The sequence below is a fragment of the Spinacia oleracea genome, chromosome 3 (genome assembly GCF_020520425.1).
Source record: "Spinacia oleracea cultivar Varoflay chromosome 3, BTI_SOV_V1, whole genome shotgun sequence".
NCBI classification, from domain to species: Eukaryota; Viridiplantae; Streptophyta; class Magnoliopsida; order Caryophyllales; family Amaranthaceae; genus Spinacia; species Spinacia oleracea.
The window spans coordinates 53619289-53636166 of NC_079489.1; the positions used below are offsets into that span (position 1 = coordinate 53619289).

At 36.7% G+C, this 16878-nt stretch overlaps 1 protein-coding gene across 2 annotated transcripts; it reads left to right on the forward strand.

Moving 5' to 3' along the window:
* Positions 1-5445: 5445 nt before the first annotated feature.
* LOC110792257 (NADH dehydrogenase [ubiquinone] 1 beta subcomplex subunit 3-B) lies at positions 5446-16661 on the forward strand. 2 transcript variants are annotated; one of them, XM_021997073.2, is made up of 2 exons: positions 5446-5807; positions 16343-16661. In XM_021997073.2, exon 1 carries the CDS (start codon positions 5572-5574, stop codon positions 5779-5781), a length of 210 nt encoding a protein of 69 aa, XP_021852765.1. In that variant the 5' UTR covers positions 5446-5571; the 3' UTR covers positions 5782-5807; positions 16343-16661. The 2 variants fall into 2 exon arrangements, with proteins under 2 accessions (XP_021852765.1, XP_021852764.1); XM_021997072.2 differs by having other exon boundaries at positions 5451-5822.
* The last annotated feature ends 217 nt before the right edge of the window (positions 16662-16878 follow it).

Genomic DNA, 16878 nt, shown 5'->3' on the forward strand with positions numbered 1-16878 from the left:
TTGTATTTGAATTCCGAACGCAAAACAACTACTTAATAATAAGTGTGTCCGACACGTATTCAATTCTCTAAAAATATTAACTTTAGATGAGTTGCTCATCTAAAAGGATCATTGATTTTGATTATTGAAATAGAACTTGAACTTGAATTTGAACTTGAACTTGAATATTGAAGTTCGGGGCATTGGTTGGATGGGTAGTTGTGCCTCCCCTTGTTTTGTTTTAGGCCTTGAGGACATGGCCTAATTCAAGCTTGGGGGGAGATTTTATTGTATGATTGTCATGATGACCTCCATGTGATAGATTGCGTGATTTTGTTAATATTTCTTGTTGATTTTCTTTGATTTCATTTCATTTTCTTTTATTTTCCTTATATTTTTCTTAATTTCTTACTCCTGTTTGTTTTCTTTTTATTTCCTTCGTTTATTTTCTTTAATTCTTTTCGTTTTCTTTTCGTTTTCTTTTCAATTTCTTTTCGTTTTTCGTTTTCTTTTCCTTTATTTTTATTTCTTTGCAAAATTCATCAAAAATCCAAAAAAATATTTTCCTTTTTCTTTTAGTCAAGGCAAGTCTTTTCTAGCTTTCTAGGTATAATTCTTGATTCGGGCATAATAATATTGGAACTTGTAGGTTAGAATGCTCCTATTCCTAGTTGGTAGAGGTGTGGACGGTTTTTGATGTCTAGGTTTGATTCTAGGATTTGAATGCAAAGGTATACGGTAGAACTTTAGAGAGCACAATTCTTGAACTCTTGGTTTGTGGTAAGACGGTGTCGCTCTCTCTAGTGATTTGAAAGCGGAGAGGATAGTATTTGCTACCTATGTGTGAGGATTTTTTTTATTTTTCTAGCCTATTTCTCAAACACGTTGAATGAGTGGCATGGATCCTTGGCATCGACACTTTTATATCTAGAACTTGACAATTCTCCTTCCCGAGACCGCGACCGAGCTACTTTAGAGGACGATAGAGGCATTTCTTTCGGTGACTATTTTCTTTTGATAGTTTAGGACATCATTTTTATTGTTTCTCTTGTATTTTGTTTGCATTTTCCCCCTTGCTAGCCATTTGAGCCTTGTCCCTTCATTTCTTACTAGCTCACTACAAGCCAATAGCTTTTGTTTTTTTTTTCAACCTTAGAAGTGATAGTGAACCTTGGTGTTGTTTGTGCTCTATGTTATGATTGAATATGCAAATTCGAAAAGAATGATGGGAATTGATTTGAAATGGAAAGTATGGGAAGCCCCTTGTATATCTTGAATAAAAGCAAAAGCAAAAATAGAGAAAAAGCCAAAAATAGAGAAAAACAAGGCAACTAGAAAAGTTTCACTTGAAACACAAAAAAAATGAGAAAAATGAAGCAAGAAAAGTTCAAAAAGAAGTTTAGTTTGATTTTATTTGTTGAATAATCTTGGGGGAGCCCCAAATAAGTGGTATGATTTGGTTTTGGTCCTATTTGCTTGAGTTAAGTTTATTTGGTGCTTCACTTTAGGTTTTAGCTCCAAATCCCAAATATTTCCACGCCCTTCACCCTAGCCTAACATTACACCCTAAAAGTCCTTTTGACCCTAGAGAGTTGAGTCATTGTCGGTGGTGAGAGAAAATTTTCAAGCCTATGGAGCGAGATTGTCATGCCGAGATTGTCGAGTAGCGTTCTTTCCTATCTTGAAATTCTATTCTTTTCCGGCGCCTTCGCGGTGTCACGAGAAGCTATCTTTTAGGGTGGATTTGATCTACAGAGTGGACGCGGTATTCTTGGTTGTAGGGGGATAGAGGAGTGTAAACTTCTTAGTTATCTACGCTTTGCATTTGAATCTTTAAATCGACCTTTGGACATTGATTAGCGTGCACTCGTTTATTGGCTTAGAAATATTAGCATTCTCTTTTGCTTGTTCCATAATAAAATCCCAGTTCTAGAATTTTTGTAGTTTCTCCTTTTTATTTTGTTTGCTTGTTTTAGTTTTCTTTTCTTTTTAGTCATGAGCGATCGTGGGGTTCAAAGAGGTTGTTGCATGTGCTTAAATGCAACCGTGATTCCTACTACAGTGAGTTAGTGTTTATTCTTTTAGTCCTTGGTAGTGTGTCTCTTAATAAGCTCATTCCCCTCTCGTTTCTTAATTGATTTTCTAGAGGACTAGCAAAGGCTTAGCTTGGGGGAGTTTGATGAGCGACATTTATGTCAATGTCAATGTCGCTCTAAACCTTTATTTTCTTATTATTTTCTTTTATTTTTCGTTCTTTATTCCCTTTTATGCTATGATTTTACTTACATTTTAGTTTTAATTGAATTCATAGTGACTCTTGATTTAATTTGTTTTTCCTTAGTTTTTATTTTCTTTTTATTTGATTTTGTAGGATTTCGGATGGAGTTGAAAATGGAAATTAAGTCCAAGTGTAAATGCAGATTGCGCACCCAGTTTTGGTGCGTGCGCACAAATTAAAGCATACTTGCAGGAACTTTTGAAAAAAGCAAAATTGGCATTTCGGTGAGGGTGCGCCTGCACCCAAAGTGGCCGCGCCCGCACAAATTGGAGCATACTTGCAGGAAATTTTGAAAAATGCAAAATTGGCATTTTGGTGAGGGTGCTCCCGCACCTGTTTTAGCCGCGCCCGCACTGACCTCCGTAACTGTCTTTTCACTGACAGTTGAGCCTCACTGCGCCCCCAACGCCTCAAAGGCGCGCGCCCGCACCTCTTTTGGTTCATCCGCACCGAAGACGTAACTTTGGATTTTCAATTTTATCTCACTCATCGGTGCGCCCACACCCGTTTCTGGTGGCCCCTCGAAGACCCTTATTTGTGCGCCCGCACCCATTAGCCAAGTCCGCATCGATGTCCGGAATTCAATTTTTTAAAGTTATGTTTGTTCTCTTTTAGGAAAGAGTATAAATACTCATTCCCCCCCCCCCCCCCATTTATGGGAATCCTATTATAATTCTTATTTTCCAGATTTTAGAAGTTTTAGAGAGAGAAACACTTAGTCTAGCTTTATTGCTTTGATAATCAACTCAAGTGTAGAATCTTTTGAAGCTTCAAGTAATTTCTTTCCTCTATCATCTTTTCATCTTTTCATTCTCATTATTGTTCTTTCTTTATTGCTTTTCAATATTGTTTTTGCAATTGTTATTGTTCTTCATTTTCATTTGAATCTTAGAATTCCGAGTTTGAATGTTTGTTTGATTCTTATTTGCATTTTCAATTCAATTAGCATGATTAGTTTCCTTATTCCTACTCTTAGCTTAGTTTCTATTTCCATGTCTTGTGAGTAGTTCCATGCTAGGGGTAGGGCCAGTGATGCTTGGGAAGTATTTGGGGAATTATAATTGAATTGATGATGATTTTATGATTAAATTTGATGTGTTGGATAGGATTTTCATGTTTAGCTTGAATAGTAATTGGAAATTTTTATGATGGTTAATTTATTGGAGTGTTCATCTCTAATTTGTCAAGAGATTGAGAATTGGTGAGAACATATGAGTGAACTTGTGGTTTCAAGAATCATGCTAGTTTTGTAGTGACGCGAGAGCGTGCTATTGGGATTAGTTTGACATGGCGTTGTAGCCGAGAGGCGTTGAACGCTAAATTATTTGGTTTGCCCCCTTGATTTCATGTCCTTGCATTGTCATAGTCGTATTCTATTTGCTTTTTCCATTGAAATCGAGTTGACCTCGAATTCCCCTAGCTTATTCATTATTGATTGACTTGTTAATTAGTGTAGAATTGTTAGTTTAGTTTAATCCAATTGCATTCCTATTCTAAGCTAGCTTGATTGTGTTGGACTCATTCTCACCGTTCTCTTGGGACGATCCCGAACTTGCCAATATAATCAATATAGTCGGTTAGTTAGGTGTCCTATAAATCTTGTCTGGTTAGGTGTATTCGTATAACGACGCGAAAAACACTTATCATGTATTCCATGCATTCTTGGACAAGTTTGTAGTGGTTTTCATAGATGATATCCTTGTGTATTCAAAGAATGAAGAAGATCATGCTGAACACTTGGGTCCAAACCGGAACCCACATGCACGCGAGCCTTGTCAGCTAGAATTGTAGGTTTTGTGCTACTCAATTTAATTTCAAATGCTGATGGAGAGAAATGGAGAATTACAATGTAGAGAGAAAGCTGCAAAGGAAGCCGCAACAGACAAGGAAAAGGAAAAAAAAGGGAGAGGGGAGCAAAGAGATGAAGATTAAGGGTAGAATTATAATTGCAGCGTACATAAAGGTAGATACATCAAAACACTATTCTTAAGGAATTTTGAAATTTTCGAAGAAAAATTTTAGGGGCATAATGGTCTTTAAAGGGTTTATGATTATTCTCTAGTCGGGTGGGATTTTGGAAGTGACTTGTTATTTAACGCCCTGCAATTAAACAAAACGCCCTATTTTATCACAAAATTTCCTATCTTACCCTTACTAACCCTCCCTCATCTACCTTCCCTTCACTGATAGTCTATCTCCTCATCTTCACTGCTTTCCCTATCTTGTTCCTCTCACTGTTCCAGCACCACCATGACACCCTTGATGGGACACTCACTCCCACCAAACACCCTGGCTACCGATGTTAGCCACCGCTGCCCATGCTGCTTCATCGCTTCCCATCGAAGCCGTAATTCTCCCATCACCTCCTCTTCAAAGCTTTGTTTTTGTTTTGTACAGTATTTCAGCAGCGTTTTTGTTTTGTCTTTTGCCTCCTCTTCAAGTATTCAATTAGAGATCCACATGAAATTTGATACTTCGGAGGGGTTATTTCATGGGTGTGTACTTGTGTTGGAGATAGAGGAATCAAATTCTCGGAGTAGCGTTGGAATGGAATGTCGTCAAATTTGTGAAGGGCTGGACTAACTCTAATTAAGTCCACCCCATGGTCTAAACTAGCACAAAATGGGTGTCGCCCATGGTGTACACTCATTTAGATCTAGTCTACCCCATAGGCTAAACTGAATTTAACTTAGTCTGCCCGTTGGTGTACTCTCATTTAGATGTAATTTCGCCCTATTTTCTGCGAAAAAAGTACGAATTTTCACAAATCGAATATACTTTGTGCGCACTTGCTATTGTACGATTATCATCTTCAGCCATTTGGGTCACCCAACAAGGTATTGTGGTGGTTCTCCTTAGTGAAAATGTTTGTGTAGTAGGTGAAGCAACATCGCAACAATGGAGTTGATGGCCGACCACATTTCAGCTTGTTAGAGTCAGACTAATAGTGGTGCTCCGGTAGCGATGGTGGTGGGTATGCTTTGAAAGAGTGAGAGTTATGTTAAAAGAAGAGGGAAAATGTAAGAAAAAAGAGTAAGAAACTATGGCAAATTAGTAAGGATAAGATAGGAAAAAGTGGGATAAAGTAGGGCTTTTTGTGTAATACTAGGGCGTCATTTAACCATGCCCTTTTGGAAACTATAGTGCGCACTTTACATTAGAGTTCAGATTTGTGAAAGCCCTCATTTTCATCGTTATCGACGTTATACCTCCTCCCCTCTTCAAACGAAGATAAATTAAAGAAAAAAACATTGCTCATCTAAGTTAGAGATAGAAAGTGGTTAGCGGAAGAGAGAGAAAGAGAAAGCAGGAAAATGGCGAAGCCTTTGGGATCAACTGGGGAGTTCTTCAGGAGGCGCGATGAGTGGAGGAAGCACCCGACTCTCAGCAATCAGCTCCGCTTCCGCCACGCCGTTCCTGGCCTTGGGCTCGGTGTCGCCGCCTTCTGCGTTTACCTCGTCGGCGAAACCGTCTACAATCAGTTTTACTCCCCCCCTCATTCTTCCTCTTCTTCTCACCATTGAAATCTGAAGATCAATTGCCTACTTGGGTATGCCATTCTTCGGTCAGTCCCCCATTTTTAATCTATACTTTACATTTTAGGGTTTGTTATTGTTCATTATTGTATGAAAATTACGGGCATTGTTTAGTTTGTTGATTTTTTTTATTGATGATTCAGTGTTTGATTTGGGTGATTCTGTTTAAGTTTCTGGAAATCAATATAGTCCCAATTTTCTGTGATCTATGCTGGGAGAGAAATAATGAATTAGCTCTTTTTTTAATGATTTTGCTGAGTTTTGATTGGATTTTACGAATTTCAAGGTAGTAATACTTGTTCATTCAATCATAAACCTATATTGGCGAATGTTAAATGGGATACAAGTCAACCTCTGTGTCTTGTGAATTGTGATTTGGTTGGGTGTTGCTTATGTTAGAGCTTGTGTGTTAACACTCTTGTTTCTTGATGTGTAGTGAGAGAAATGTTTTTTTTCTTTGATTCAAAGGAGAGCGATGTTAGTGTTGTATGTTTGTGTCTTACGCCGTATATTTTGTTGTGATTGATGTGGACTTTTCTTATTAGTGTTGACAAGACATGTTTTGAGAAAAATTACCGAAGGACGATTATTAGATATTATTTGAATTGTACACTTCACAGACAGAGCAATAATGAATAATCAGGACATTCATTTTGAAACAGACAGAAGTAGAAAAGATAGTCTGAGTGGTGATAATTGAGAAGCATCTCTTCCTGAAGTAGACATGCCGATCAATCTTTGGTTATTGATTTGAATTGTGATGTACATTGATAAGATTTTTTTCTTTGTCATCTTTCCGTGAGTAGACAACGATTTATTTGAGGCCTTGGTACTTTGGTAGAACAATTGGATAATTTTGTTTTATTGTTGTTCACTTGAGCATGCCAATTGCATCATGCTATATAAATCCTGATCCTCACAAGGGTTTTTTTATAACTACCCCCCCGGTATCTGAGTTCTTGAAGGGCATATAGGCTATAGATGTTTGGGCAGATTCTGACTTTTACGGTGTATTCTGCCTTTCCTAAAGAGACACAATTGCTAGAAATTTCCGGAGGTATCTTAGACCTTAGAACTTTTTTTGCAAGTTCTTTCATCTGCCACTCTTAGGGATGTCAACGAGCCAAGTCGAGCCGAGTATTTTTGTCATTCGAGCTAATAAGAAATTGCGAGTTCGCGTAGATCGAGTTAGATCAATTATAACGAGCGTTTGATAAACGAGCCTTGATTAACAAGCTAGATAGGACTTAAACTAACATTTAAGAAGCATAATACCCATATTATTGGTTACACTCTCTAAAATTGGATTTTTCAAATTAATGGTTACACTTTGCTTCATTCCATTTTAGGATATGTGGCCCACCATATTTAATGCATTCACACTCTACTTTTTCCCAATCTACCTATTTTAGTATATATTTTTTGTTTACTTACAACTTTCTACTCAACCTATTTTTATCTTTTCTTACATTATTCCGCTTTTATTACAACATTCCACATTTCCCATAATTATTTCTTAGTTCTTATTTTCCAATTATTTTTCTTGGTTGTTGCAAAAATCTCAATGTAACCATTATTATGAAACGGATGGAGTATTACTTTTAAAAAAATGAATTATAAAATAATCGATTCAAATAAAAAAATATTCATAGTAGACTTCAATATCTTTTAATTTTTTGCTGTTTTAACTTATACACATAACATATATTTTGATTATATTTTGTTAATTTACTATAATTGTCTTAAAGGTATTATTCATATCGTAAAATAAAGTAGTAATCATATTTTTTTTAGTTTTAAAATTTGAGCTTGAAAGGGATTTAGCTCCTCCTTAGTTGCGCCTCAATGCTTGCTGCGTCTTAGTTGTGCCTCATTGAAATCACATTGGTGCTTTTTATATGCGCGTCATTGAAATCACCACAAAAGGCGCAGGCTCCAAACGCCCCAACGCCTAGAAGTGTGCACCGGTCCAAAACCGGAATCCTAGATTTTTTAAGTCCGGTGTTCGGACTAGAATAATTCCGGTCAAGACCGTCCAGATCTGATTATTCCGGACAGGACCAGTTTGACGAGTTTAATTTGATTCTCGATTTTTTAATTAATTTTTTTAAAGTGAAACATCATTGACAACCAATACTCCATTAAACACCAAAATGGTCATACATAGGAATGTTAGTTTTAAAAAGCCCGCTTTTTTGCGCTTAAAGCTCGGAAGCTCACATCAAAACGCTTCTGCGAGCCGAAGCCTAGCGACATACAAGAAGCGTGCGCTTCGGCGCTTCTTGTAGTCTGAGCGAGCACATCAGACCCTTCTTTTTTATAAAAAATAAAGCCACGTGACTCTAATCTTCCTTTTTAAAGTATCATGTGATTTCATTTCTTAAAAAAATGAATATCTGGGAAATTTTTGAAAATCCTAGTGCAATTTTCTCCCGTAGTGGGATTTCTCTAGCCTTCCCGTTGGATCTCCCGTCGGATTCGGAATTTTTCTTTCATCGTTTTGATATATATTTTTTTTAATCTTTTCTTTCCATATTTTCTCCATATTTTCTGAACTTTTGATATTTTATTATTTCTTTTCGGATGCGTTTCCCCTAAAAAAAACGTACGCTTTGCGCTTAAGCTCCAAGGCCCTTTTGCGCTTTAGTGCGCTTCGCGCTTTTTAAAACTAAAATAGGAATCTTAATTCATGAAAGCCAGAAAAGTACAACTTGGAAGGAGCAACTAAGGCCCTGTTCTTTTGGATGTTCTTTTGGACTTTAATTGCACTTCCATTCAGTTAGCTCAGCTCCATTCAGAGCTCCATTCAGTTAACCTCAGCTCTATTCAGTTCCATTCATTTCAGTTCCATTCATTTCAGTTCAAAAGAACGGCGTTGTGTTCATCTTATTCTTTAATGATCTTATTTTATTATTATTTTTATTATTTATGATGTTAAATATTACTATTATTATATTGTAATGTTCATCTTCATTTACTACTACTATTGTTATTATTATTATTATTATTATTATTATTATTATTATTATTATTATTACTATTGTTGTATTATAATTATTGTTATTATTATTATTACTATTATTATTATTATTGTTGTATTTTTTTTTAATTATTATTATTATTATTACTATTTATTATTATTATTGTTTATTATTATATATTATTTATGTATTTTTATTATTGTAATATTTATTATTTATTACTTATTATTTATAAATTTATTCTTTATTATTTAAAAATTTATTATTTATTACTTATTACTTGTTACTTATTACTCCATCCGTCCCAGATTAGTTGTTACACTTTCCTTTTTCGTCCGTCCCAAATTAGTTGTTACACTTCTAAATTAGGAATGATCCTACAATTATTATATTATCTCTCTTCACACTAATTTTTTTTTATCTCACAAGTCACACCTTCTCTCATTCAATTAAAAAGTTACCCTACTTACTCCTATCACATCTACTTTTTCAATAAAATAACAATTGATAACCAAACAACCACTTATCATCTAAAACTTTGTGCAAAGGTAAGTGTAACAACTAATATGGGACGGAGGGAGTATTTATTATTTACTATGCATTCAGTTCAGCTCAACTCAACTCCATTCAGTGAGCTCAGTACAGTTCCAAACAAAGTTCAGAAGAATAGAGCCTAACTAGAAAAATAAAAATAAAATTACAAAACAAACAATGAATAAGTGAAAGTTATAGAATTACATGGATTGCAAATCGAAATTAAATAAAATGAAGATTTAATTAAATTAAAAAAATTTGATCAAGAATCTCCGGATCTAATACAAGAGATGACAAGGAAGGTGTAATTTACAAGTTCGTTGTTCGTTCATCCACCATCGCTCTTGGTCGTCGTTCGCTTGCCTCAGTAATTGATGTTTGTGTATTAATATAGTTAATTTGCTTAATTTGAAGATGTAGCAGTAGAAAATAGTTTATGGGTATAGAGGAGAGAGAGAGAAGTTGATGGGAGCAGAGATTGGAAGTAGAGAGGAGAGATAATTGTTGGGATATTGGGAGTCGGAGGAATGTGGCGTGAAAGTGGCTAGGGTTTGAGGGAAAAGAAGGTTGTCTTATGTTATTAAAAAAACTATACTTATGTTATCCTGGTTTTTGGACCAGACCGATAAATTCCTGTTTTTATCCGAAAACCGGAATCTCATATTTTTGAAGTCCGGTGTACGGACCTGAATCTACGGTCTGGACCGGACCGAACGATTCAGGTCCGGTTTCGGACCGAATTTCTGACCCGATCAAGTTATGCGCCCTTTATACCCCAGGCGTGCCTTTGCCTTTTCACCTTTTCATACACAGGTAAGTGGATATGGATATTTTTTAGTTGAGTACACAAGTAGTATTAGTGATGAGAAAGGTCCCTAAAATGGGAAATAAACGTGTTTGGCACATGAAGCCTCTTTGCTTCTGATTCTTAAACTATTTTGATCATGTTAGCTCTTACAATTCGAGCTCAGAGAAGAGTGTTTTTGACATAAAGGATACCTTTTGTTTTTTGACAACCACTCTCTATGTCTTGTCCCAAATTACTCGTACCACTTTGATTGGAGTACTGGACACCCTTCTATTAGCAAAAAAGTTGTGCATTGGTAAGCGTGTCAACAAATTTTTTGTCAAATGCACAAGCCACTAACTTACTATTAGCAAACAATATTAAAAGTTAATATTTGAAATTGTCTATTAAGATAAAGCCAATAACATATTACATACTAAAACTTGTTTTCATATACTACCAAAAAAATATGATCAAAGTGAATTGTGTGAATAGTGCAAAAAGTAAAAAAGGTGCAAGTAATTTGGAACACAAGGAGTACTTGATAAGGAGGTGAATATGGCAATTAATTAAGTGGAACATGTAAGCACTTGGGAAGTAACTTAATTAAGTGTCACGACTGTCATCCAACGTAAAAGAATAACGAGGGCTTTTCCAAAAAATCAGTTTTTATTGATGATATTTGCAAACATTTGCTTAAATTTTTGAAATTTAATCCCTTTGTGATACCAACATTGTGTGAAACGCGAGAGTGTAATCCTTGAATTGAAACCAAGCTTTAGGAATTGGTGGTATGTTTGCTAAATTTTTTGATTTAACCACAATTACTTTTTCCCCCCCTTTGCTCATGAATTCTACTTATTTTCCTAACTGAACAAAAAGGTAAGGTAGTTGTGCACAACTAGGTTGCACGGAAACGGGCACGGGGACGGAAAACAGCAAAATCAAAATTGCAAAAAACGGGTACGGCATGGATTCGGAAAAAATAAAAACAAGAATTTAACTAAATTAAACATCCATACATAAATAATAATATTAAAGAAAATAAATACTGATATTCGAATCAATCAATAGATTGTTCTATATAAAAATTACGAACCAAGGTCTTTCGTGGATTCACTTTATATAGTTTATTGTACTAGTTAAATAAAAAAGCCCAGCGCAAAATATATTTATTTAATGAAGTAGATAAATCCCACTGCCCAATCTCCACCTACCACAGCCCACTACTGTATTTAATAAAAGAGAAAGAAAAAGCTCAGCCCCACCTTCCCCAAACCCAAAAACGTGTTGTCCTTCATCAATTTTAGTAAGAGCTTCTATCTCCTCTTCTTTTCCAGTAGCTTAGATCTGTAAACAAGAGCTTCTCCATCGATTTTAATGGAGCTTCTTCACTTCTTTTTTTCTTTTCTTTTTGTCAAAAGCATGAGAAATTGGGCCGAAATTTGGAGAAGTAAACCCTAAAATGTAAATTTGAGCCTCTAAGATTTCATAATACCTGTGGGTACGTGCCTTCCTCCTAAAATACGTCCCTAGCCCGTCCCCGACTTCACCTTAGCCGTCCCCAAAAGTCGCCCGCGTACCCGCCCCTTTGGATTCGTCATGGGTACGTATCCTAGGCGAATCCGTCTCGTACCCGTCTGTACCCGTACCCGGTACAGGAAACGAGGCGCCTGGGAGGCGTACCCATGCTTCATAGGTGCACAATGTATAAAAATCTCAAGGTGCATGGAGGCTATTTAGAGTTCCATGGCCTTAGGCGCACCTCAGTGCGCACCTAATGAACATTAAATTTTTGGTTAAAAACTGTTATGCGGCTCGATGCGCCTCAGACGCCTATTTGAAATTGCTTCGCCTACACCACAAAAACGCATGACCCCCTTAGTTTTAAAAAGCGCGCTTCTTTGCGCTTAAAGCTCGGAAGCTCAGAAGCTCACACCAAAACGCTTCTGCCAGCCGAAGCCTAGCGACATACAAGAAGCGCGCGCTTCCTAGCGCTTCGGTGCTTTTGCGCTTCCTAGCACTTTTGCGCTTCCTTTAGTCTAGGCACATAAGACCCTTCTTTTTTATAAAAAATAAAGTCACGTGACTCTAATCTTCTTTTTAAAAGTATCACGTTATTTCTTTTTTTTAAAAAGGGAATATTTGGGAAGTTTTTGAAAACCCTAGTGCAATTTTTTCCTGTAGCCGGATTTCTCTAGTCTTCTCGCCGGATTTCTTCCGTCGGATTCTGAATTTTTCTTTCATCGTTTTGATTTCTCTTTTTTTTTTTTTATCTTATCTTTCCATATTTTCTCCATATTTTCTGAACTTTTGAACTTTTATTATTTCTTTCCGGGCGCGCTTCGCCTACGAAAAGCGTGTGCTTTCGCTTTGCGCTTAAGCTCTAGGTCCCTTTTGCGCTTAAGTGCGCTTCACGCTTTTTAAAACTAAGATGACCCCTAATGCCTTGCGCCTTAGCGCCACACTTTTCTAAACACTTGTTTTCCATTTCCAATGGAGCCAAAGATTCATTTGTTCTTTTGGCTGTGGGATGTAATGGACTAAATCAAAATGGCTCTTAAAACCTCTTCGCTTTCTTTCCATGAAGTAGAAGATGGCCGTCCCTTTGCGATCCGTTATTACTTTTGGGTCAAACGGAAATAACCTCTCTGCAAGTGCAGGGGTAAGGTTGCGTACATCCGACCCCCCCTTACCCCGCTTCTTGCGGGAGCCTCTTTGAGGCTATGGGGTAATGATAATGATAATGATGAATGTTGTGCATAACAATCATATGGATAGCTTGTGTTCTGTTATATTATCCGCAAATTAGTACATAAGAAGGAGTCAGATGAGCGTAGGAGGAGATTTTTATAGTGATAATTGCTACCTCTTTTAGGTGATTTACTGTCTTTATACACGTATGGAAGGCATATTCAATTACAAGTTGCCGCTTGTTTAACATTAATAATATCAATGCGCTCGAGTACATGTGAGTTGAATACACAGACTTTTGTGCTACCAACTCCAAATTAGTAATGGAGTTTTTTTAAAGTAGGGGTGTCTTGTGATGCGTGCAGCAGCATAGTTCTTCTTGAGTTAGTGTTAAAGTGTCTTGCTGTTTAGCTACCATGTTTTTGGCACTCTTTTGATTGAGTTTTTCGTGGTTTGAGCTTGTGATTTTCAATTCCTAGTTTGTTAGGACTTGTTTTTCAGTTTTCTAGTTCCTAAGTATGGTAGGATTTGCTTTTAAATTCTTCCAATTCTGATTAGATTAAATTTTGTATTGGGTCAAAGTTTATTTGCTCAAGATCTTTGGTTCCATGTTGTATTAGGTTTCTTTGCTGCCTTCTTTTATTTGTTTTAGACTCCTAGTACGCGTGATTCATATAATCTTAGCTATATGCCAAACAACACGTCACTGTGATGTACTTGTACACAAAAGGGGAAAAAAGAAACTGAACCCTTTCTTATCAGTAGCTAATACATGGATTCTAGGAAGGATGATTACGGGGGGGGGGGGGGGGGGGGAGGCATTAGCTTGGGCATTGTTCTATTTCCATCAAGGATGGTTCCATAGGTTTGGTTGTTGTGTAGTTCAAGCAGCTGTGCGAGATGAGTGTGATATAGATATTATAACAAAATATACATGAATGTATGCTTGTTTAACACACCTGCACGATTTCAGTAGGATCTGTTCATGGAGGTGATGATAGAAAGGAGTAGGTTTAAGCAATGTATGAAAAAGCGCGCCTAAGCGCAAAACGCTTAATTAGTCCTAGGCGAAGCTTTTTGGAAGAAGCGCATCAAAGTCCATCGGAACGCGTGAAGCTCATGAAGCGTGCTTTTTTATGCTTCATTGAAATTCTTTTTTCTGTTTTTATTTTATGTTTTGAATCTTCTCTTTTTATGTTGTTACTCCCTCCGTATTTAATTAAAGGATACACTTTGACCGGCACTTAATTTTAGGACAGCGAAATGTATTTATTAAAATAAGATGAAAGCGGGGTAGGGGGTGACTTATTTATTGTAGTAAAAAGATGATGTGAGTATGTTTAGGGAACACAAAGAAGGAGATAAATATTAATGAAATTGAAAGTGGATATCATGATAGCCAAAAAAGGAAAGTGTATCCTTTAATTAAATACGGCCAATTATAGAAAGTGTATCTTTTAATTAAATACGGAGGGAGTACTATGTTCTGGACCACATCCTACTAATCCTTAACAGTAGAAAGTGGTCAAGAGTCCAAAAGAAAAGGAAAAAGAAGAAAAGAAGATGACAACAACCGACCGATGTTTATAGTATATTCTTTTTCTAGTGGATAGTGCATGATAAACAACACGTTATATGCTTTATTTTTGTCAAAACAAAGAGTAATAAGGAAGTAAATCTGATCATATATTTTTGTGGTTTAAATTCTCTATTTTAGTAAGATATATATGCATAATAGTAAGATACCTTTATTTTTTCAAAAGTGCGCCTCACTTCGAAGAGGCACGCGCCTTGCGCTTTGCTCTTAGGCTCTAGGTTTCTTGTCGCTTTAGTGCGCCTTGCGCTTTACTGGGATTGAGATCCTAATATCCAATTCCTAATCTTTTGAGTGAAGTATGTAAAGATTTTCTGGAGAGGATAAGCTAAGGCGAGAGTTTATCAACATGAGTAGGGAATAGGGATGAGGTGTCTAGCCGGGATAATTGTATTGTGGTTTTCATTTTTGGCAGTTGTGAAATTGCTTAAAGACTCTAATTTTGTTAAGTTAGGAAGCCTGGATCATTTGTAGGAGCTTGGATTCCAACTTAATAACGTTACCGTTCTGTTTTATGGTTAGGAGATAGCTTGATATGCATTTATAATACACATACAAGATTTTCACATATGTATTAGCTATATGTTGGAAGAAAAATATTTTCACATGACACAATCTCACAAACCTAATGTATTTTTAGGGAAGGTAGATCATGAATGTGGCTTTTGTGAACAGTGATGTCATAGATGAGGCTTGATGTAAGAGGATAAATCGTGTTCCATTTAGATTTTGAGAAGAATAAATGGGGGGGGGGGGGGGGGGGGGGGAACTTTATTTTTGACAAGAAGGGATTTGAATGACTGGAGACATTGGATGGGGACTACTTTTCTAATGCTTATATTTTCTATGTTTTGGTATGGAGGCCGGAGGGCCTTTGTGGTTATCTTGCTATGGGGATTACATCAAGTAGACCTTGTATTTCCTTTCTACCTTGCTAAAGTGAGGTGGCAAAAGGACAGCAAGTTGGTCTTATGCGCATGCCTTTCTTCATTGTACGGTGGCTCTTTCTGTTTGGAGAGTTGTTTGGTTTGCTCATTTGCTGTGAGTGGGAAGTTGAAGGTCTGCCCGGAGTTTTGGTGAAGCTGCAATACAGTGTGTCGGATTTTGGGTTAGCAACAAGAATTTGTATTCAGTTGGAAAGGAGTAACTATTGAGCTTTCTTCTGGGCTAAGGCTCTTAGGGTTTTTATGAATTAGGGTGTCCTATTATTTACGCTTGTTTAGGAGTAACAAGGTAGTCTATTTCAAAAATTCGAAGGAGTTAGGGTGTCCTATTATTTAGGCTTCTGTCTGATTCAATTCGTCCTCTTATTTTGTGTGACCCCTTTTATTTAATTATCGACCCCAAAGGTGAACATCATGATGCTTCAATAAACTGTAAAACTCTTAATTCAGTATGTAAATAGTGCTTCAAGAAACTGAAAGCTCTTAGTTCGGTATGTATGTAGTGCTTCAATAAACTGTAAAACTCATAGTTACTATGTAAATAGTGAATCAAATTCTCCACCATCACCATCATCATCACCACCACCACTAGAATTGTGATTAATGTTGTGATGTCAAGTTCTTTCAGCCCCAAGAATCTGGTTCTGTTGTTAAAATTGGATCTTTGAAATGGTCCTTTTCTTTTCTTTCTTTAGGTTCCCCGCTTTGGGGTTCCGTGTGTTGTGTATGCTTTTGCAGCGCTTGTGTAAATAAGAAACCTTCTAATGCTGCCTAAAGTGTTAGCTTTCTAGTCTCTTTTATAGGTACTGAGAATTGTCCTAGCTGAAAAAATCCTTTGAAAGTATCTACAATTGTCTTCTTTTCCCAACTTCTGTGCTGCTGTGGCATTTAGATCACTTGTCTAAACACGGTGGTTCTTTGTGGACTTTATTTTCTGCACAGGCTTTTTGTAATATCTGTTTACACAATATTTTAATATTCAATGACCTGTAACAGTTCTTTCACCCTAATGCAGATGGAAGCGTGGTAAAGGTGCAGGCGTGCAGCTGAATCTTGTATAATCCTGATATGTGGTATTCAATAAGTTCTTTCACCCTAATACAGATCATTTATCTAAACACGGTGGTTCTTTGTGGACTTGATTTGTTGATTAGTGTGGAACTTGTGTTTTATTCAACCTTGTTAACTTGCGGTTTGGAATGGAAGCTTGGCTTTCAGACAGGCATTCAAAACTATTTTGTGTACAACTCTTTGTTTATTTGTTGATGTCTCTCTTTGAGGCCACTTTTGTATCAAATGTTTTTGATCCTTTATATTGTGTATTTGGCATGGCACTCATTTGGATACGGTGTGGTGAAGGTGGATGTATGAGCCCCCTTCCCTTTCACCTCTCCCCTTCACCCTTGACCAAGAGCTTCTGCCATAGCCACGAGTTCCGACAACCATCGACAACCCCCCTTCACCACTCCCGTTATTTCTGACCACCAACAACATCAAAGCCATTAACTTGTCAAAATTCTGCATATTCAGAAGCTATGAACAATGTATGTA